A 22,349-nucleotide genomic window follows, 5' to 3' on the forward strand; every position below is an offset into this window, starting at 1 on the left:
AGTCGTTTTGGCCACCTTTGTATCCTCTGGCTTTCCCTTCCTGGTCTCCAAGGTCACTCCCAGAGATCAGGAGCTGCTCAGCTGGGCAGGAGGAACCTTGGAGCTTCATCTTCTGCCTGGGTGAGGGATGGAGCAGGGAGGAGAGGCAGGTGAGCCACGGCAGGAGCTGGGTACTTAAACCAGCACCCCTTAGACCTACTCAGGAGGGATTTTCCCCCTCCTTTATTCTGGAGTTGCTGCCCCTTGCCTCCCTCAGCAAAGCAAACACTCAAGGGGATGCCTGAGAATGAAAGCACCAACTTTTAGGACAAATTTCTCTCTGCATAATGTCTCAAAGAAAGCCAGGAGAGGAAACAGCAAGCAGGCCTAATTAGGTAAGTATTCCCCATTAGGAAGGGGAAGGAGCTATCAAGTCGATTTCCATTTCCTTCTTATTTTACATGCCTGATTTTTCCGCCTCTCCAGGAGGCAGTGTGTGAAGTAGGTCTCTCCTTAGCTTGGAGAAGTAAATAATCAGGACACGATGAGCTCCTGAAGCTCTTCCCAAATCTAGACTGAGCTGAGGATTTTTAGCATCTCCACCAGCCTTCCAGGAGCTCCCCAGCATCCATGAGACCTGGCAGGGACTTGTTTCCCCCCTTCATGCTGGAGAACCAAGGTGGGCAGCAGGACTGGCACATTCCAGATGTCCCCTGCAGATATTTCTCCCTGTTTCGCCTGTTCTGGGTGGAATTTCTTGTCTCCTGGCTGCCCTCCTGGGTGTGAGCACATGGAGATGCCTTGCTGCACTGGGAAATATGATTGGGATCAGCCCCTAAACCATCACCTGGTCCACCCCTAGGTGAGCCCAGCGTGTCCCCGTGTCCCCATGTCCCCCTGGCCGTGCCTCACCCCCGTGTGCCCAAAGCTGCTCTCCTGGCTGTGCTCTCTGCTGCCTCTCAGAACAACACATTGCAGCGTGGGCTGCAATTATGGAGCCATCAACGGGTTCTTGTGACACATTTTGGCGAGCCCGGGGAGGCTTTGTGTGCACCAGCCTGCGAGGGAAGCTCTCTCCTCCCCCCTTGTGCTGCCTCCCCCTGCTCCAGAGTCTGTGAGTGGTGTTATTAAAGGCTGCCGGGAGCTGCTGTCATTGGCACAGTCAATGGCTGACACAAGGCAGCCCTCAGACTTTGACTCATCACACACACACGCTTTGCAATGCATGAGCCACAAAAAAAAAAAAAAAAAAAAGCCCATTTCTCACAAGCATCACCCTTTCCCCAGCTGCTTGGGCCCTTTTCTGCATTCATTTCAGAGAAGAAGCCTTGATTGTCCTGCAGTGTGAGGAAGGGATTGGAGTTGCATCATGCTGCCTGCACGTTCCCAGCTCTCTCATTATCTTTTGCTGGAAGTTGTGATGCCTTTTTTTTCCCTAAATACAACTCCATGCATCCATATATATAGATTTATCCGTGTGTGTGTGTGTATGTTTTATACATATACATAAAAATACACATTTATATGCACATTGCTACACACAACTGCAAACTGCACATGCTTTGGAAATGCCAATCTGTTCACCCTGCACTTTTCACAGATCACTGCCAATTTTCCCTCACAGTTCAGGAAAGGTTCTGCAGGTCCAGATTTTTGGAGAAGGAAGAGCAGCCTTGCTGCAATAGCTGGAGTTAGGAGGGAATTAGGCAAAAAAAAAAAAATCAAACCAGTTTTCCTTTTTCCTCCAGCATCCCTTGATCAGATGCTGGTGGCAAAAAGATGTTTCCCAGCTTGTAGGGAGGAGAGGGAAGAAAGAAAAGAGTTTGAGGTTATCCTCCACCACAGAACTGGGAAGAAACAGAGCAAATTTGGACAAACCTTTGTGTCTGGGAATGTGCTCCAGTTGAGCTTGGCTGCCTCAGTGCTTTTCAGAAGGTGCTGGTCCAGGCCTGATGGTGGCAAAGGAGCCTCTGAGGGGCTCTCAGGAGTAGGGGATGATCGTGCAGCAATTCTCATCCTTCTCATGGCTCAGCTGGACCCTGGCCACGAGCACTCAAGTGGGGCAGCACGAGGTGCCACCAGCCTGGAGGAGATCCCAAGCAGATTGGAGCTCCATGGCAATCTGCTTTTCTGCTTTCCAGTCCTTGGCAGTGCATGGACACGTGCAGAAGTCTCCCTGCCTTCTGCTGGTTGGTGCACAGGGTTCTTTGAGCCACATTTCCCCTACTTCCAGCCCTGCTGGCCACTCAGGCTGCTTCCCTGCTCTGCCTCCCCTCCTTCTGGGGATTTGTGTGGGAGGATAACTCTGAGGCTTCTCCAATACTTGCACAAGGGTATGGGAAAGTGACTGTGAGATGCCTGTGATGCCTCAGGGTTTAGCTTTTATATTTTACTGGGGTTGGACACTGAACTGCAATGTGCACATGGAGCAGAGCTGAGCCCAGGGAGAGACCCCGGCAGCGCTCGTGCATTTTGGGACCATTTGGGGTCATCTTGGGTTCATCTTGGGACCATTTGGGTTCATCTTGGGTTCATTTTGGGACCATTTGGGTTCATCCTGGGTTCATTTTGGGACCATTTGGGTTCATCCTGGGTTCATTTTGGGACCATTTGGGTTCATCTTGGGGGCAACCCTGGCTGGGCTCTGCTGCTGCCCCAGGTGCATCCATGGAGGAGATCCTTTCAATCAATCCCTGCTTTATTCTTTAGCTCCATCTAATCTCTGTTCTAGCTCAGGCATCACTTGAAGCCTTTTCACTCAGTGATTTGCCTCTTGGTTTCACTTGTCTTCTCTCCTGCCTTGCTTCTCCCTCCCTGGGAACAGGAATCAGTTTTATTTTATAAAATGCAAAAAGGTCTCCAGGAGCAGGGTTGTGCTCGCCTGTCTCTCCTGCACTGCTCTCTGCCAGTGGGTGACTTCTTTCACCACCCATAACCAGCCTCTGCCAAGGTCTCACTGTTGCTGGGCTCAGGCAGAAGGTTTTACAGCCACTGCCTCTTCTCAAACACAGGAAAAAAAAATAATCCCTTCCTCAGCTCAAGGAGCAGCTTTTAAAGGGGTTCCTGCTGCTGCTGAGGCAGGGTGGCTGCAGGAGGGGCCCAGCCCAGCCCAGGGCAATGCTGGGATGGAGGATGTGTGTGTCAGGCTCCCCACGCAGAGGAAGGAATCAAATATCTGCCCTATCTCAAATGCCATGCTGGGCTCCTCTGGGACAGAGTTATTGGTGAGGAGGAAGCTGACCTTCTCCTGTGTTTATGAAGTGAATCTCTGGTTCACTTTGGGTTTGATTTCCACCCCCCCTCCCCTCCTGTTACACAGTGCAGTGCTCCATTTCAAAGGAAATAACATTTTCTTCATTTTCTCCTTTGCTGGGATTTTTTTTTAAGTGCTGCTCGAGATGAACAGGATTTCTTCCCCTCAGCTTTCCGTGCTTTATCCTTGGCTTCTCACCCTGGAAGTGAATGTTGCTTGCCCATGTTTTTGGGGCACCAGGGATATTCCCCTGTCAGCTGCTGAGGGTGCACAAATTCTCCTGGAGCTGGGAAAACACATAATTATTTTAGTAGTCAGACCCCAGCGAGTCTGAGAATTAAAAATTCTCCTCATTTCCCTCAGTGCCACATGGATCTGTCCTTCCTCCTCCTGGCTGACTTATCTCCAGCCTTCCCTGGCACAGCTTTTGCTGCAAATCCTTTCCTGCAAGGGCTGGTCTTGAGCATCTTTAGAGCAGCAAGTCCTTTGGAGCCCCGTTTCCTTTCCCTTCCGTTTCTCCCTGTGGAGAGCAGATTTTTGAAAGCTCAAGAGCTCTGTCTCTCCTGTGCACAGGTCCCTTGGAGATATTTGAAGGCACTCTGCTGAAGTTCACAGGTGACTTTTGAAAATCTTGGCCATTGCATTCATGTATATATATATATATAAAATATCTGTTCTCTCTTCCCTCCTGTTTTCTTTCTCTGTCAGGAATCCAGCTGTGCAACATGTGGCACTTGTAGGGCTTGGAAGGCAGGAAGATCAAGCAAACACAGAGCTTTCAGCAAGAAGAGATAAATTTCCAGAATAAATTCGAGCCACGTAGGCCCAGTCTGTTTTAGTTTTAAAGCCCTGCTGGTAGTGATGTGTGGGAGCTGTAGCTATAAAGCCAGGGAGAAAAGAAGAGTTTATTTGTATTATTTCTGGCACCTTGGTAGAGAGAAAACCCCAGTTCTGAGTTCGTGGGGCTTGGCACAATGTTTGTCTGGAGCAGGAAACTGCCTGTTGAGCTCTGCCTTCGTGCATGGCTGGAAGGCAGAGGGAAAAAAAGGGAATTATCTGCCCTGACTGCTGTAACTGGAAGAGGAAAGTGCCGGATTTGTGGGGGTGTGTGGGATGCAGATGGCCCCAGAGGAGAAATACCTTGTTATTAATAACCCCCGGAATTGTGATAGCAATTTCCCACCTGTGTGGAAACGCCGCCGCCGCCGTTTTTATCTCAGTGTTTTTATCTGCCAGGAGCACAGCTGGGAGCTGGGGGCTCCCTGCTCAGGCAGCTGCTGGGGGCTCCTATTTACTGCAGACACAGAGGGCAGGGCAGGATTTGGGGTGTTGAGCTCTGATCATAAATGGGCTGCAGGGTGTGGTATTTTCTGAGACCCCTGACGAAGGGAGGAATGATGGATCTGACTCCATGTTCTCAGAAGGCTAATTTGGACACAGCTTGACCCTGACTGGTCATTGAGTCAAAACAATTCACATGAAACCAATGAAACAATCACCTGTTGGATAAACAATCTCCAACCACATTCCAGAGCAGCAAAACACAGGAGAAGCAATCAGATAAAATTGTTTTCCTTTTTCTCTGAGGCTTCTCAGCTTCCCAGGAGAAAGATCCTGGGCAAAGAGATTTTCCAGAAAATGTGAATGTGAGAGCAGGGCTTTGGTGCTGTGCTCCTGGGGGGGTTTGCTGCCCCTGACCTGTCAAGGGTCACTCTGGCCTGGGAGCTGCTGTGTGCTGCTGCTTCTTCAGAGCATCACTGAAGGGTTTGGGTGGGAAGGAATTTTAGAATTCTACTTCCAGCTGCCCTCAGGGATGCCTTCTACTAGCCCAGGTTGCTCCATCCAGCCTGGCCTTAGACACTGCCAGGGATGGGGTTGCCACAGCTTCTCTGGGTACCCTGTCCCAGGGCCTTCCCACACTCACAGGAAAGAATTTCTTCCAAATATCCATTGTGAACCTGTCCTCTTTCAATTTAAAGCTATTCCACCTTGTCCTGTTTCATTTTTTTTCTATTTACTATTATATTTTTTTGCTTTACTAAGGTAAAAATATAAATAAGCCCAGAAGTGACCCCTGGATGCAATCCCCAGCTCTAACATTAGTGTGCTAGTCTTCTATGTTTAATTTTAGAAAAAAACTAAGTAGTTTTGGAAGGATTTTTATTTTTACAGGATTTTCTTGGTCGCAAAGAGATGCTGTGCTATAGCTCATGCTTGACTGGAATGTTTTATACGTGTACTTAATTTGTGAAGTTACAGCAGTATGGTGACAAATTCTATATCTGAAGTGTTTCCCAGTAAGATAAAAAGCACCCAGCAAAAATCATTGCTATTTTCAGCCTAATGCCAGCACTAACAACCCAGACTTCACTTCTATCCCTCTTTCCCTCTGCCCTTTTCTTCTAATCCAGATTTCATTTCCATCCTTCTCTCCCTCTGCCTTTTTCCTCTAGTCCAGACTTCATTTCCATCCCTCTCTCCCTCTGCCTTTCTCCTCTAATCCAGACTTCACTTCCATCCCTCTTTCCCCTCTGCCTTTTTCTTCTAATCCAAACTAAAACATTACAGGCTCTAACTCTTGAGTCAAGGGCAAAATTCAGCCCAGCCTCCTGCCTGAGAGATGCTCCTGTCACTGAAGCCAGTCCCCAGACCTGTCCCAGCCACACAGGAGGCAGGAGAGGGCCCTGTGTCCTGCAGCCCTGGAGCTGAGCCCTGGGCAGGTGGAGCACAGGTGATGCTCTCCAGGAGCAGGGAAGATGCTCCTGCCTCACATCCCAACATTGTGACTGCGTCCCCAAGGGAAATGGGCACAGGTTTACAGCTTTTCACAGCATTTGAGGCTTGTGTGGTGTTCCAAGTGCAGCTCTGGGGTCCTGGGAGGAGAGGGAAGGGAGCAGCAGAGCCTGTTTTGGACAGAGTGGAGGGTGGAGGCAGTGGCAGGTGAGGCTGAGGGGCTGGAGTGCACACTGGTACAGTACTTGTGGGTTTTACTCTCTTAGCACCTGGGCATCTGCTCAATAGTGTTTCTTCAGCTCTTAAAAGCTGTGTTATCAAGGCGTCCATTTCCTCTGAGCAGGATTTTATGAACAGAGGTGACCTTTGCACGCCCCCCACATTAAAAACACCTCTTGTCTTAGCCACAGGTGCCTTTATCCTGTGTGAGCAGAGATGAACAAAGCAGATGGTGTTTGGATCTGGATTAAATTAGAGTTCTGCTTGCAGCTGGCTTAGCAAACAAATAACTTTCTTCTGGGTAGCACAACCCAGATCTCCAAGCTCTCACTGCAAACTGAAGTGTCCTTTGCAGCCTGCCCCGCTCACGTGCCCCTCCCTGCTGCTGGGTTTCTGTGTAACACCTGTCCTAACACAGCTAATGCTTTGTGATGATGGATCTGCAATTATGAGGCTGTGCAAACAGCTAAAACAATTGCATCACCCTGCCTGTGGCTGCTCTGGGCTGGTTTGTGGAGCTGCTGACAGCACCAGGCACGATCCGTGCAGATGAAGGGTCAGGTCCATGAAGTGCAGGGCACCTGCAGCCTCCATCTGTGTCTCAGTGGACCAGGGGAGATATTTATGGGGGGAAAAGTGGCGGTTTTGCCTTTTGCAGCAGCAGCAAGCTGCCCACATGGAGCAGAACGTGCTGGTGGTGTCTCCTCTCATTGCTGGTCAGCGTGGGGGAGCGCAGGGATGAACTGCAGAAAGCTTTAGCAGCAGAGTAGCAGCAGCAGACACCTCCTCCCTTCCTCCCCCCGGCCTCCCAGGCTGGGTGCCAGCAGCTGGGCTCTGCTGTATCATTTCAGGACATGCTGGATGCATCCCTGCATCCCACAGCTGAGCAGGGTGACCACTGGACTATTTAAAGTCGCTCCAACGCTGACACTCGGGTGTGTAATGCAAATTCTGCTGATGCTGGGAAAGTGCTGGGGCAGGGGATGGGTTTAGGACTGAGGGGAATTTATCACTTTTGGGGGTGTGGCCCTCAAACGTGCACCAAAGGAGAGAAGAACAGAGAAAATCAGTGGTGAAGGAGCTTCTCGTGGTGCTTCATGCGCAGCTCTGCAAAATTAAAGTTGTTGCTGTGGCACTGAGCTGGGAATTCAACAGATCTGTGTGACCTTGGGCAAGGCATAGAATCACAGACTGGTTTGTGTTGAAGGGACCTTAAATAATTTTGGGCAAGGACCCCTTCCACTAGCCCAGGCTGCTCATCAGGATCAAGTCCTTCTCCTCCTCTGTTGATAAGCCCAAGTGTTGTCTGATCCATCTAGGAGCAGTGGAAAGTATTTGTGCTACTAGATGCTCAGCTTGGTAAAACTTAGGCTTTTAGCCATGGCCACAAGAGAAGGAGCATCCTGATTTTTCCTCCCTGCTCCAAAGGGTGCCACCTTTTCTGCAAGACAGCAGGAAAATTTAACCGAGGTCAAATATAGAAAAAAAAAAAAAGTTAAAATCAGTAACTTGCAAAAACTTTTCCCCTAATTTAGTTCTCAGCATTGCCCAAGTCATTCTGAATGCAACTTTCCACAGAGCTGGTAGCCTGAGGCAGACACCGAGCTCAGGAAATTGTCCCCTGAGTGGTTCAGGTCTGTCAAAGTAATGAGGACCTTAAAAGTGAGCCTTGGCACAGAACATGTCAGACAACCTGAGCTGTAGGTGTTGCTGCTAATGCTCACTGGAATTATGCATGCACACTGTGCCCTGCACGGGAACTGCATCATTTTGGTGCAAAAAAGAAATGTGTCTGTACAGGATGGAGTTGTGTATGTCCCTGCAAACACAGTCTCTGTGTGTGCACAGCAGCTCCTTTCTAATCTGCTTGTTAACAAACAGAGCATGTGATGATCTCCTCATCCCCATGAGCACTATTTTGTCTCCTGCCTGCCTCTGATCCTGGCCATAGGTGTCCTGGCCAGCTCAGCAGCAGCTCAGGACTCTCAGGCACGATTTGGGATTCTTATCCTGCAGCAACAGCCGGGCTGGGCTCTAAGAATAACTTTCCATTGGCCTTTGGATGTGTTGGCAGTAGCTGGGCTTGTCACAAAGTCACTGGGAGAGAAAATTAGCAGCAAATTAAAAATACTTTTCCCACATTTTTATTTCTGCAAGGGGGAGTTGAGTTTTGCTGCTGATTCTCTGCTTTTGTGGTCCTCCTGCGTCACCTGTAAATTGGAACATCATGGCACAGTGGTAGGATAGATGTCAGACTGCTTTTTATTTTTTCTTTTCCCTTGAAATGCTCCCAAAGCTGCAGCTTATCAGGGCTTGTGTCCACAGTGCCTCATTAAAGCTCTCAGCACACAGAGTCCTTCCCCAGTGCTGCTGCTGGGCTGGAAATTGGGTCTCAGCTGGAAGTCTCTGCTTGGGCAAACGTGGGGCTCTCCATCAGTCCTGCCCCTGCGCCTGCCTTTTGGCTCAGGAGCAGCTCAGCTGCCCTTCAGCCTGCTCCAAACATCCAAGTCAAGTGGGGACAGAAGTTTCTTTAACCAGAATGCTCTGAGGGGAAGTGTCTGAAGAGGGCAGATCTTGTTTGGTTTGATCTTGGGTGTTTCTTAGGGAGCATCTTGCTCCTGATGCAGCAGCTGCGCTGTGCCCTGGTTCCTTTTGAGCATCACAAAAAGTACTGCTATGCCAGAATGGTTAAAAATTATAAACAACTGTAATGCAGTTTTTATGGGATTTATAAGGGAAATCCAAGAAAAGCATGCAGGAGATCAGCATTAGTTTAAGAAATGTCTATTTGGTGCTGGATTATTTGTGAAGGAGAGGTCGTGCTGTGTAGCAATCTCATATCTGCAGAAGATGCCTGGAATTTGGGACTGGTGAGCTTTGGGGCAGAAGTATGGACTTTTTATCTTTCTGACACCCCTTCAAGTGCTCTTTCCAAGCTCTTGGAGGCAGCAGGAATAGGCTACTTCAGCTGACACGTGCAAGTTTTGAACGTCAAGATTGGGACCTAATTGCCTTGGGTGTTAGAGGAAGATGAAAACAGATTCACCTGACCTCATCTGACCTGCTGGAGGGCTGAAAGACAGGGAGCAGTTGGTGGAAGAGCTGCCATGCAGAAGGCAGAGTGATAAAATAAACAGCACATGTCTGCCCAGGAGGTTCAGGGTGCCTAAAAACCCACCCAGAAGCGTTTAGGAATTTGGTCAGTTAGGAAGTGCAGAGCAAATAAAACAAGGAGATATCTAAAAGTTTAATTTTCAGAATCTCCAGTCAATATAAAAATTCTGCTAATGGTTGCAGTGAAGTGCAGCTTTTTTTTAGGATTGGGAGAGCAAGTGCCAGTCAGCAATGCTACTTCCTAGGAGTGTGTTGGACTGGAGATCTGGCTGGGATTTGGGATGGCCCAGCCACCCCTGTTTTATGGTGCTGGCTCATCTGCTGCCTTTAGCCACTCACACGAGAAGCTGAGGATGAAGAATTTGCTGTGTCAGACCTTTTCCCTGGCCCCATCCAGAGCTGGTGGCTGCTGCTCCAGAAGGGGCTGGATACCTGCCATAAATGAAAGCAGGGAATTTTATGCTGAGTAAAGCATAAAGAGAGACTCTGTTCTCGCCTCTGCTGCAAGCCCTGCACCACTGAAGAGAAATTATCACACCTCTGACTCTTCCCTGCCAGCAATACAGCGCTGCTAACAGCATTTTCTTGATGTTCCCACTCCTGCTGCGTGTCCAGCCCATTTCCTGCGAGGTTTGGTGCAGTTGCAGGATGGATGGTGCTTCCCTGGGGGATCCTGCCTCTCCAGGAGCACACAGCTGTGCCCTGCATTAATCACACTGGCCTGGCCACTTGTAAACTCTTCATTTGGGAGGAGCTGCTGCTTGCTGTGAGCCAGCAAGTGCTGGTCACTGCTGACTGATGCCCATCTGGTGTGCAGAGTGCCTGATCTGTGCAGCAAATCCACTGCTCTGCATCCCTCTGAAGCTTGATTTCCAAACCTTATTCCCCATCTCTGTAGAAACCCAGGGCACCAGCAACATTTCTCTCTCTGCTCTGGGGTGTCCTGACCCCAGGGAAGCACCGACTTTGCCCCTCAGTCATGCAGAATGTTTCCAAGACTTCAGGATAGACCAGAACCCACAAAAGTGTGAAATAGATTATAGAGAGTAGCGTAGGTGTGTCACTTGGTGAGAAATTTAGGGTTTGGGATTTTTAGTGGGTTGTGGATGGAAGCAATTTGGAGGGCACAGGGTGTTGTCCTGGGTTTCTTCTTCATGCTTCTTCTTCTTCTTCTTCTTGGGTTTTGGGTGGCATTTTGTAATTGGGCAGAAAAGTCTGCATTGTGGGATCAGTTACTGGGTTAAAAGGGAAAATAATCCAGGTGTCAGTTCTTAATTGGATAGCTTAGTCTTAAAAGACCTTGTAACAAGAGATAGTTGGCCATTTTGTGCCTTCTAATGAAAGGCTGCAGAACTCATGGTTGTGAGACTGTTTCACTGATAAGAAATAATAAACACCTGAGTCCCAACATGAGCTACTGTCTCAAGTGCCTTCAATCCAGACCCAGAGAAACCAACAACTGGGACCCCCACACATCCCCATCCAGGCAATCTGCTCTGTGAAAGGTGTCCCTGCCCATGGCAGAGGGCTGGAACAAGATGGTCTTTTAGGTCCCTTCCAACCCAAAATGTTCAGTTTTTATCTCCTTTTTTTGCCAGCGTTGGGATTAAATGTGTGAGATGGTATTTCTTGTTGGGACTCAGATGTTTATTAGTTCTTATCTACATTACAGTCTCACAAGTTGTGAGTTCTACAGCACTTCACTTACAAACTAAAAATGGAGCCCCATCTCTCTCTACAAGGCCTTTTAAGGATAAACTGTCCAATTAAGGAATGACACCTAAATTACTTTTACTTTTAACTCAATAGCCAACCACCTGTACCCCGCAATGGGGACTTTTTTTATCCAATTACACAAAACCACCCAAACCCATGGAGAAGAAGGTGAAGAAGAAGGAGCAGCCACTGCCCCAAAACCTCCATCTTGCTTTATGAATATTACTGTATTCTAAACCCTTAAACTCTGAGTTTCCCACCCTGTGATATCACACACTTCTATCCAAACTGCACACCCACAATCCCAGTTCTGTCATTCCATTTTGGAAGCTTCTCCAGGCCTCCGGTCAGTGCAGAGTTCTCCTGGGGGTCAGTGCCTGGCAGCACGGAAAGTCTGGAATTCTCAGCAGCCAGGGTTCCATCACCAAACCATTCTGGGATTCCCTGCTCCTGCTATCATCTCTGATTTTCCCAGTCCTGTTGCTTTTACTTTTTCCCTCAGACCACTCTGCTCCAGCTGTGTTTTGAATATACAGCAAAATCTCAGGCTTTGAAAGCTGGGGATTCTCTGCTGGCTTCTTTGCCAGTGTTTTCCCCAGTTCCAAATTTAGATCTCAGTGCTCCCACAACCAGCTGATCAAGGTTTTGGCTTTTTCCCTTGAAGTCCCATGTTTTATCTCACAGAGATCTGCAGAGTGAAGCAGGCAGTGGCCACAATGTCCCTGTGAATGCAGAGTGGCTCTCCCTGCCAGTCTCCCAGGAGGCAGCTGAAGAGCAGTGAGATTTGGCTCCTGGGGGATACACACAGTGCTAATTGTGAGGCTTCAGCCTGAGACAGGGGACTTGTGTCTCGCAGATCTTCCCAAAATTGCCAGGCAGGGGGAAAACATCCACCCACTGGCATCCAGAGCAACACAAACTCTGCTGAAACAGCTTCAGCCAACGAGGAAACAAAACAGCTGCCTGCAGCTGGTGGGGAAAGCCAGGTCACAGACCCTTCCTGGCTGTGCTAGGGCTCCCACCTGAACCAGACCCAGCAAATTCTGATTTCTTTTGGGCTTTTTCAGAGCCCCCAAAGCCTCGAAGGGAATGTGTGAGCATAAGCTGTGCTTCTGAGGAAGGAAATGCCATTTTCCTCAAGGCTGTCCTAAAATGCTGGAATGGATACACGAGCTGGGGAGACCTGCTGGGATGAAACCCAGTTCATTTTCTTTTCAATATTCATCAGTCCTTTAGGGGCAGAGGCTGTGTTTGCTCCTCTTTGTGTCTAGAGCTCATCAGGGTCTCCTTCCCAGTGAATTGCTGTCCTGGTTTCTGCTGGAGTAAAGTTAATTTTCTCCCTGGGATGGTGTGTTTTGGATTTGGTGTGAGAATCGTGGTGATAACACACTGGTGGTTTTAGTTGCTGTTAAATAGGGTTTAAATGAACTCCAGGACTTTTCAGCTTCTCATGGCCTGGCAGGGAGAGGGCTGGAGGTGCAGCAGGAATTGGGAAAGCACACAGCTGACCCTGAATATTAGGAATATTCCATAAAATGTTAATTTTTTTGGCTAACCTGGCACTCTCAACCCCGTGAGAATACAGCAGAGAAACTCTTAGTGCTGGGGAGAACAGAGTGCCAGCACTGTGTGATGGCTTTGCTGGGGACAGGAATGGGACAGAGATCAGCCTGACACTGGCTGTCGGCAATATTTCCCTTTCTCAGTGCCCTGGACTATTGTATTTGCGGGGTTCCCAGATGAAGGGAGGAATGATGAATTTGATTTTATGTTCTCAGAAGGCTAAGTTTTTATTTTAAGATATTATATTAAAGAATATTAAACTAAGCTATACTGAAGAATACAGAAAGGGTACTTACAGAAGGCTAAAAAGACAATAATGAAAAACTTGTGACGTTCTCCAGAGTCCTGACACAGCTTGGCACTGATTGGCCATTAAGTCAAAACAATTCACATGAAACCAATGAAACAATCACCTGTGGATTAACACTCCCCAAACACATTCCACATGAGCACAACACAGGAGAAGCAAATGAGATAAGAATTGTTTTCCTTTTTCTCTGAGGCTTCTCAGCTTCCCAGGAGAAGAATCCTGGGCAAAGGGATTTTTCAGAAAATATTACTGTGACACTGGACCTCTATGATCTCACACCCACAAGGTGGGATCAGCCAAGCTGGTCTCTGCTGTGACATGGTTTGCTTGAAATCAGTGACCTTGGGTGCTCTTGATACACCAGTTTGTTTGTTGGAGGGTTTACGTTTCCCCATTACTGTGATAAGGAGTAATTTTCATGGATTTGTCCTCAGGACACTCTCAGGAGGCTGGGAATTACTGTTACCTGTGTCATGTCACTGAAAGTTTGGGTCCCTTCCAGTTCAGGGTGTTCCATAACACCCAGGGACTCACATTCCTGCCTGCTCCAGAAAAGAGAGTTTAACTCCGGTCTTTGGATTTGTAGGTTATTTCCATGACCTCAAAACTCCATTCTTGTTTCTGTGACGCTGAATATTTGTATTCTTTCATTCCAGTCTCTGTAGCAAATTCCTGGAGGAGCTGAGAAATCATTACAAACCCCTCTGCTCTCCCAAGCACACAGGAACACAGCTCTGACCTGCTTTTGCTGGTAGAAAACAAAATTTGAAATGCAGGCAGAAACAACATCCACATGCAGTTTTATCACATGGGAAGAACTGGGAAAAAAGGGAAGAAAGTTCCACTCATGGCGTGTGTTAATCCCATCATTTAATACTCTTCTGGCACAGACACAGGTAACAAGGTGATGGGCAGCATCTGAGAGCCTGAGAAGAATAATCTGTGTGATGAGGGAAGGCTGTGTTGTCCCTCTGCATTTTAATTCTCTTGCAAACAAACCACTCCTGAAATAAATCCCTTTATTTGGGACAAGCTGCAGCTCGTGCAGGGATCTGTTCTTTTTGGTGAGCTCCAAAGTAAAGCTGCTCTGGTGTGGGGGGTGTCCCCAGAGTGAGACTTTCCTTCAGCTTGGGCAGGTTGTAAGTTCAGGGAGAAAGGATTTAGCCAAAGTTAGAATCCAGTCTTTGTTGGGGAAGCTGTTGACAATGTCCCTGTATGGGTTTTTCTTGCCATGCTGGCTCCCAAAGAAAAGCTTCTATCCACGGTAATCAGGGTTTATTAAAGGAAACCATGAACAAAGTCTTTAGATGAGATTAAAGGGATTGTGTAGCTGCACTTGGTGCTGAATTGCTCTGCGCTGGGCCTCTGCCTCGTCAGCATCTCCTGCATCCCGGCCACCAGCAGCCTGAGTGCAGGAAAAGCAAACACAGCAGCGTGCTGCCTGATTAGCTGGGCCTCATTAACCACCCTGGCACTGCCCAGGAGCCCTGGGTGCTCCTGGCTTCCTCCCAGCCAGGTGAGGAACTCACCCCCCAGGACTCGGGGGTGCTGCTAGGCCCTGTCCATGATGTGCTGAGTTCCCCCTCCCTTCCTCCCAGAGCTGTTTTTCAGCTCATTTTGGGAACTCACCCTCCAGGACTCTGGGGTGCTGCTAGGCCCTGTCCATGAGGATGTGCTGAGTTCCCCCTCCCTTCCTCCCAGAGCTGTTTTTCAGCTCATTTTGGTTGTATTCAAGTTTTAACATGTATTTTTTGCTCTGAGCTGGACCCAGAGTGGGATTGCTTCTATGGCTTTCTGTATCCAGGCTCTTCCTGCTGACTTTGTGGTGTCCCTGCTGCCACACGTGGCCGTGGCAGGGGACCTGGTGACGTGGCTCTGTCTGACACCTCTGATGGCAGGAGGGCTGTGTGTGTGTCTCTGAGGGAAATGCTGTGGTAATCACATGTCCTCTGAGCAGAGAGAGACGTAGCTCTCCCAGGATTTTCTTGGAAAGCTGTGGGAAACTTAGAGAATTCAAACAATTATTATCTCACTTTCTGTAACTCTTGTTTATAGATAATGCTTCTCCAGAGTGTGCTACTCATAGTTCACTAATGGTGTGAGAGAAGATTCCTAAAGGCCAATCAGGTCTTGGGTCCACCACTGTTTCTATAAGAGATTTCTAATATTAAGGTGTCTTTTCATGCCTTCTGAGGATGGAGTCTCTGTATCACCTTTGGCCGTCCCTGATACCCCTTTGGTGATAAAATGCTGTTGTCTCATGCTCACCCAGTGACCTGATCCTTTCAGGAGCTGTCACTGGAGTGGGGTGGATTTCTCCCAGACTCCAGTTTAGGGACACGACCATGGATTTTGTGAGATTGTCAATCAAAACCCAGCTCTCTCTTTCCCCTCTCCCTGTACACTTCCTCCCGAGTCCTTCCCTCTCTCTCAGCTGACAGATCAGTCCTTTGTGTCCTCTTTATTCCTGATTTATTCCTACTTCCTCAGGCATAACTCATCCTTGACTTTGTCCCCTTGAATGCTGCTGCATTTTGAGGATGTATTCATCATTCCCTAAATTTCCCATCTAATAATCAGAGTTAAGACATTTGGATGTTTCTTCCTCTGAGACTCCTTCACACCCAAGCTGTTTTTGCCCAGAATCCCAAGCATTTACCACAGAGTTTCATGTTCTGGAGTCTTGGGATTGTGTCCTGGAGATCCCTGAGCAGAACAAAACTGCAACCTTTAACTCAGTGGTCTCAAACCTTTGCTGGAAATGCTCAATAAAAGCAAAAAAAGAGTAAGGGTAGCACCATCACTTGCTGTTCTCCAGGAGGAAACCAGTACTTAAACCAAACCCTGGGAGTTCAATGCATCTCCTGGGGAATGTGTTATTTGCAAGCCATAAAGTCATGATTTCACAGGCAGGACAGTGATGTGAAACCTCTGAAACAGCTGGATTTGCTCTGTGACCTTCCCAGGAACCTTGGGTGTGCTGATGGAGAGGCTGCTGTGGCAGGAGCCACGTTGAGGGGTGACCTGGCCTCACACAGGAGCCCTTTGTGGTGCTCATGGCATCCCTGCTGGCCACATCCCCAATGGAGGAGGCAGTTTGGGTTTATTTTGGAAACAGCCAGCTCAGAGCCCAAGTCCAGCCCTTGCTGGCTGTGGCCTTTTGTTTATTTGCTTTGTTTTTAGAATATAATTACTCTCTTGTAGTCTCTGCATGTCCATGGCACTGTATTATTGCCTTCCCAGCTGCTGTGATTCCTGCCATCCAGACACAGGGAAAAAAAACCCATCCACAACCCTCTTCTCCTTGGTGCATCCTCTGAGGGCTTGTACAAACCCTGCTCTATTCTGCAGCTAAACATCCAGGCCTCCTTGCCCCTGACCTCTGCTGTTATTTATTAATTAAGCCAAATTATAAATTATAGCCCTCAGAGGCTCCAGGACTGATTGGGGCTCCAGGACAGAGGGTACAGCAGGAGCAGATGGGAGAGGAGAGAGTGCCAGCAGCAAGCAGAGAGAAAATCCTGCTCCTAGGGTCGCTCAGATGGCTGCTGGAAGATGGCAAAATAGCCCCAGGCTCTCCCTGCTTTGTCCCAAAAAGCTGCTCCTGTGCATTCCTGGTGCTCTCAGGCTGCTGGTGCTCCTTCCTCTGCAGGTGAACTTCCTCCCCCGTGAAGCTCAGTGTTTTGGAAAGCACCCTTGCCTGCTGTGAAGCCTTCCTGGAGCTTCTCACTGGAGTCTCTCTGGTTTCCAGATGAAATTTGCTGTCTTTGCCTGGAGGGATCACGGAATGGTTTGGGTTGGAAGTGATCTAGCAAGGTTCTCCTCACCATTCCTTTCCTCTGCGAGCGATAGTCTGACCTCAAATCAATTCTCACCTGCATGGGCCTCGAAGAATTTATGCCTGGAGCCTGTCTCTTCTAGTTTTGTGTTGTCTGTTTGTTTTAATGGGCAGATTTTATCCCATTTTTGCAGGTGCTGTGATGAATTTTGGATAGAGGGGCTGCTGAGTATCAGCCTTGGGATTGCAGCAGTTTCCATTTCCCTGCCCTGCAGCTCTGCTGACTCTGCAGAGCCAAATACAGTAAAATAGAGGGGTAAAAGAGATACCTTTTTTAGTACTTGAAAAGAATAATTTCTCCCTAGATCTGCCTAGCTCCTGATCAAACCAGTGCCTGATAGAAACGTGGATCATAACTCATCAGTGCTCAGGGTCACCACGTGATGCTTCTGAACACAGGGCTCAAACAGGGACAGCTTCCCTCTTCTGCTGCTCTCTCAAGGATGGGCCCTTTGGAAAGAGGAATGGTTGTGTGGGGAGAGCTCATCCCACCACTGCTCTATCCATCATAATAAAGGTTATTAACAGCCTACGTGACCAGCCTGCCTATCCCTGCAGAGACAGCCCTGCAAACTCTGCACTATAAGCTTGGTTTTATTAAATATTTGCTTGACCAGAGAGGCAAAGCAGAACAGGGTAAACATGACTAAAGTAAATGTGGGCTGACCTTTGTCCATCATCCATGCAACGCCTGCGGCTGCTGCGGCAGGGAGGGCAGCGGGAGGTGAAGGTGATCCTACAACAGCTTGGGAATTCTGGCTGCTGTGCCAGGATTTTGAAATATTTGGGGTGGCATAAAAGTGGTGCCTGCTCTACAAGCCCAGACTTACCCTTTCCACTATCAGATCTAATCAGCCTACGGGTCAATAGAATGTTGGATTTATTCTACCTATTATTTTTTGAAGTAAATTTTTTCAATTTCACTGGCATTAGCAGAGCTGCAGAGATATGAAAAAGCTGCACATCCAGGCCTGTGTCACTGTCACATCTTCCTCCCTGCTGGGATCTGCACACAGGGATTTTTTCCTTGCCTCCTACTTGTGCGAGCCTGGCTGTCACCACTGATTACACCCCTGATTTCAGCAAATTCACTCTGTGACAGAGGGGCTGGGACACTGCGGGAGTGGAGCTGTGTTTGGCTCGTGCCCTTTTAAAAATCAAGAGCAGCTTTGTGAAGTTCTGATCTGGATGATAGAGGGATGAAGGGCCTGGCCACCAGGTTTGTGTGGTCAGCACTCAGTGAGGAGGTTGGCTTGTGAGGCCTGAGCTGGTAGAACTCCTTGTCCTACATGCTCTGTGGGGCCCTGAAGGGGTAAAGCTGCTCTTAGAACAGAAGCAACCAAAAAACTGAAGGAAGATGGTGCAGATGGATGTGTTAAGTAGGAAGAGGTGTTTCCATGGGGCTTGGTGATGTGCCCACCAAATGTTTGAGTCCCATACTGCTGCCAGCACCATGGTCAAAACCTGGGACACTTTAAGGGATGAGTGGTGCAAGGAAAACCTCTTCCCTCTCTTTGGAAAGTACCAGGCTGGTCCTTGGGTCATTTCTCCTCCTACTTCATGGTGCTTTAGGCTTTATCACTGCTGGTAGATAAGCAACCCCTTTCTCCTCAGTCAGCTGAGATCCCCAGCAGAGCTGGATCTCTTTCAGATGACGTTCCCTTGGCTGTGAAGTGGGTGGAGAATGGTCTGTGGTGAGAGCCCAGGGGAGAGAGGACACCCAGTGCTCCTTTTGCTGCCAGCAGACGTGGCAGTGACAGCTGGCACACCACAACCCCTGGGCCTGTACTGCAGGCTGGGCTGGTGTGAGGCAGCTTTGATGTGGAAGCCACAGAGCTCCTGCTCAAACAGAACTGTTCTGGGCTGGGATCTCCCTGAAATGATGTTAATGTCACACCAGAGCTGGCTCCTTCCTGGCAAACTTCAGGGGCTGCGGGAGAGCTCAGCATCCATCTGGCCCCATCCCTGTAGGCAGATCCCTGACCTTCTCTAGGCTTCAGTGCCTCGTCCAGAAGAGCAGGATAATAATCCTTCTCCAGTTCTGGTGTCTCAGATAGCAAATCCACAGTTGGGCTGGTGCTGGCAGTGCAAACAGCAATGCTGGGTGATGTTTTTACCATTACCCTTCTGCACTTGCAGTCAATATTTATGCTGCACCGCGGGGCACGTGGGTGTGTAATGGAGAGGGAAAGGGTGCTGATTTATTACTCTGCTGTGTGATTTCTGCTTTTTCTCCCAGCATCTTTTCTGTCAGGAGGGTTCCCTTTGTGCTGGTTTTAAGTAGAGAGCTCAGAGTGGAGAAAGGGAGGATTAGCAATTAAATACGCTCTGATGATGGCATGGTTGTGAAGGAGGGAGGAGGAAGGAATACTCCATAGTAATGTACTTTTGTTTTCTTTTTTCTCTGCTTGTAGGACAGAACCTGCCAGGGAATTGATGTTTTGAGGAGTTTTACAGCTTCTAATCCTTGTTGCCTTGGGAATACAAACCTCTCTAATCATGTCGCCGGCCATGTGGAAATGGACTTGCCTGGTTTCTCACCTCCTGCTGTCCACCACAGTGTCGCCTCTGGGCAGACAGCAGTCACCCCATCCAAAGAGACCCTTCATCACCTTCACCGGAGAGCAAGCAGAGGGAAACTTCAACCACTTGGTGGTGGACGAAAGGACTGGGCACATTTACCTGGGGGCTGTCAACAGGATCTACAAACTCTCCAGTGACCTGAAGGTCCTGGTGACCCACGAGACTGGTCCTGATGATGACAATCCCAAGTGTTATCCTCCCAGGATAGTCCAAACCTGCAATGAACCCTTGACGCCCACCAACAACATCAACAAAATGCTCCTCATAGACTACAAGGAGAATCGGTTGATAGCCTGTGGGAGTCTGTACCAGGGCATCTGCAAGCTCCTGAGGCTGGACGACCTCTTCAAGCTGGGAGAGCCCTTCCACAAGAAGGAGCATTACCTCTCTGGGGTGAACGAGAGTGGCTCTGTTTTTGGAGTCATTGTTTCTTACAGCAACATGGACGACAAGCTGTTCATCGCCACGGCCGTGGATGGCAAACCGGAGTATTTCCCCACCATCTCCAGTAGAAAGCTCACCAAGAACTCCGAGGCTGATGGGATGTTTGCATATGTCTTTCACGACGAGTTCGTGGCCTCCATGATCAAGATCCCCTCAGACACCTTCACCATCATCCCCGACTTTGATATCTACTACATCTACGGCTTCAGCAGCGGGAACTTTGTCTACTTCCTGACTCTGCAGCCTGAGATGATCTCCCCACCCGGCTCCACCACAAAGGAGCAGGTCTATACCTCCAAGCTGGTGAGGCTTTGTAAGGAGGACACGGCCTTTAACTCCTACGTGGAGGTGCCCATTGGCTGTGAGAAGAACGGGGTGGAATATCGATTGCTCCAGGCTGCCTACTTGTCAAAGGCTGGGGCCATCCTGGCCAGGTCTCTGGGAGTGGGCCCTGAGGATGATATCCTCTTCACGGTCTTCTCCAAGGGGCAGAAAAGGAAGATGAAGTCCTTGGATGAGTCTGCTCTTTGCATCTTTGTCCTGAAAGACATCAACGACCGCATCAAGGACAGGCTTCAGTCCTGCTACAGGGGAGAGGGGACGTTAGATCTGGCCTGGCTCAAGGTCAAGGACATTCCCTGTAGCAGCGCGGTAAGTGGAGCCCCTGAGCACCCCACCTTGCCCTCCTCAGCTATCAACAGGTCTTGTCCTCAGATAACCCACCTTAAAGCAGAGACCAAGGAGCTGAGACTGCCTTGTCCCAGTGCTGGCTCTGCCTCCAGCTCACCACCCCACCCGATTTAACCAGTTCATGCCCCAGGTTAGCTCATGGACAAGCTGGGGAAGGTATCAGAACAAGTAGACATGCTGTGTTTGCTGATGAGCTGAACCAAGGGGCCTTGGAATATTTGGGAGGGATGTGCCTGTTGTAGTTACTTCATGGTGCAAATCGCAGGGGTGAAATCACTTAGACCCAGGTGCACTCAGCTCAAACCTAAACCAAAACAGGACCTAGAGATGTCACAGCTTGTGCCAGTTTCTCTGTATGCTGGTGTAATTTTGCTTCCCTGGGCTGCAGCTGGGACAGGATTTATTCAGGGAACTTTATGAAGCCAGGGCTTCATTTCTTCCAGGGCTGAGAAGCACTGGCCATTAACCATCAAAGCTCCTCGCCTTCCGGTCTCCAGCCAGCTCTGTGCTGAGAAATTGAGGCCTGGCTGCAGATCAAGGATTAAACACTGCAAGATTTAAGGGCAGGATTGGGGAAGAGGCTGGTCTGTCTGACCTACAAATGGTCTGAAGAAATTGCCTTGGTTTATTCTGGGTGCCATTGCGGGAATGTGCACAGGGCTGGCTTTGATGGCAGGCACCGACAGGGGCATTACAGCGGCACCATGCCTGGGGCTGCAGGAGCCGCTCCCTGGGCTTTGATTCCCACTCTTAATTAGCTCTTTCAAGTGAGAGTTCCAGTCTGAGCAAAGGGAAAAGCCAGAGTGCTTTCCTGCCCCAAAATCTCCAGGCAAGCAGTGCTTAGGTATGGTCAATGCCCCGTGTGAGGAGACGCGAATCTTGACTCCATGTTTCAGAAGGCTGATTTATTATATTATGAGTTATATTATATTAAAATGATATACTGAAAGCTATACTAAAAGAATAGAGAGAAAAGATTCATCAGAAGGCTAGAAAGAACAGGAATGGAATGATAAAAAAGGCTTGTGGCTCTCTGAGAGTCCAAGCCCACTGACTGTGATTGGCCATTAATTAGAAACAACCAACATGCACCAATCACAGGTGCACCTGTTGGTAAACAATGTCCAGACCACATTCCACAGCCGTCAGAGAGTAAATTGTTTACATTTCTTTTCTGAGGCTTCTCAGTTAGAATAGGAGAAAAATCCTAGTAAAGGATTTTTCATAAAATATTATGGCTACACTTAGGATACGGGATTGCTTCTTGGTGCTCAAGCCTTGTTTGCTGGGGGATTCTTCTGGTGCTCCAAGGACGGACCATGAGGAATGTGGATGGCAGTCTCATTGCAAGGACACTGATCCTGCCTTACTCTGCCCTAATTCCCCTTTACATGCCTCAGTGTCCTTGTTTGACCTTGCCCTGCTCTCATCCTCCCACACTGAAGGGACAAGTCCTTGATTTCAGTTGGGATCTCCTCTGCCTCGACCCGCAGAGCTCCCTGTGGAGCACTGCACAGGGAGAAAGGCTGTGCCCAAATCTGGCTTTGATTTTTTTGTTTAGCCTCAAGGCCTGTGCACATTCAAAGAGCTGCCTTTAGATTTAAGCTGGGAGCTTCCCACTGGAGTTTCTTTCCTGGGCTCTTAAGCCTCTCCATGCATTTGCATATTTGCTCTGCTTGTGCTCCACACTAACGTTTGCAGTGCTGGACCTCTCCAATTAGGAGGTTTGAAACATCTCAGTCCTGCCTTCTGTGGCTTTATCAGGAGCAAAAAAAAAGCCAACAGCTTTCTTGTGTCTCATGGGGTGAGTCCCACCCCAAGAAAACTGGTGTCAGACTGAGTAGGGACAGGACTGCAGAGCTTGGAGAGAGGACACAGTGGGGAAAAGTGTTAGAGCATATTTATGT

The 22,349-nt window shown here is 48.8% G+C and overlaps 1 protein-coding gene across 3 annotated transcripts in view; it reads left to right on the forward strand.

The window, feature by feature from the left end:
- PLXNA4 (plexin A4) overlaps positions 1 to 22,349 on the forward strand; it is a 458,075-nt gene that overhangs the window by 11,278 nt on the left and 424,448 nt on the right. For all 3 annotated transcript variants that reach the window (XM_039699487.1, XM_039699486.1, XM_039699488.1), the window contains exon 2: positions 19,140 to 20,403. In XM_039699487.1, the coding sequence (XP_039555421.1) occupies positions 19,225 to 20,403 (1,179 nt within the window). In that variant the 5' untranslated portion in view covers positions 19,140 to 19,224. The remainder of the gene's footprint in view (positions 1 to 19,139; positions 20,404 to 22,349) is intronic.

This window comes from Passer montanus, unplaced genomic scaffold (assembly GCF_014805655.1).
Source record: "Passer montanus isolate IOZ18808 unplaced genomic scaffold, ASM1480565v1 scaffold135, whole genome shotgun sequence".
Taxonomy (NCBI): domain Eukaryota; kingdom Metazoa; phylum Chordata; class Aves; order Passeriformes; family Passeridae; genus Passer; species Passer montanus.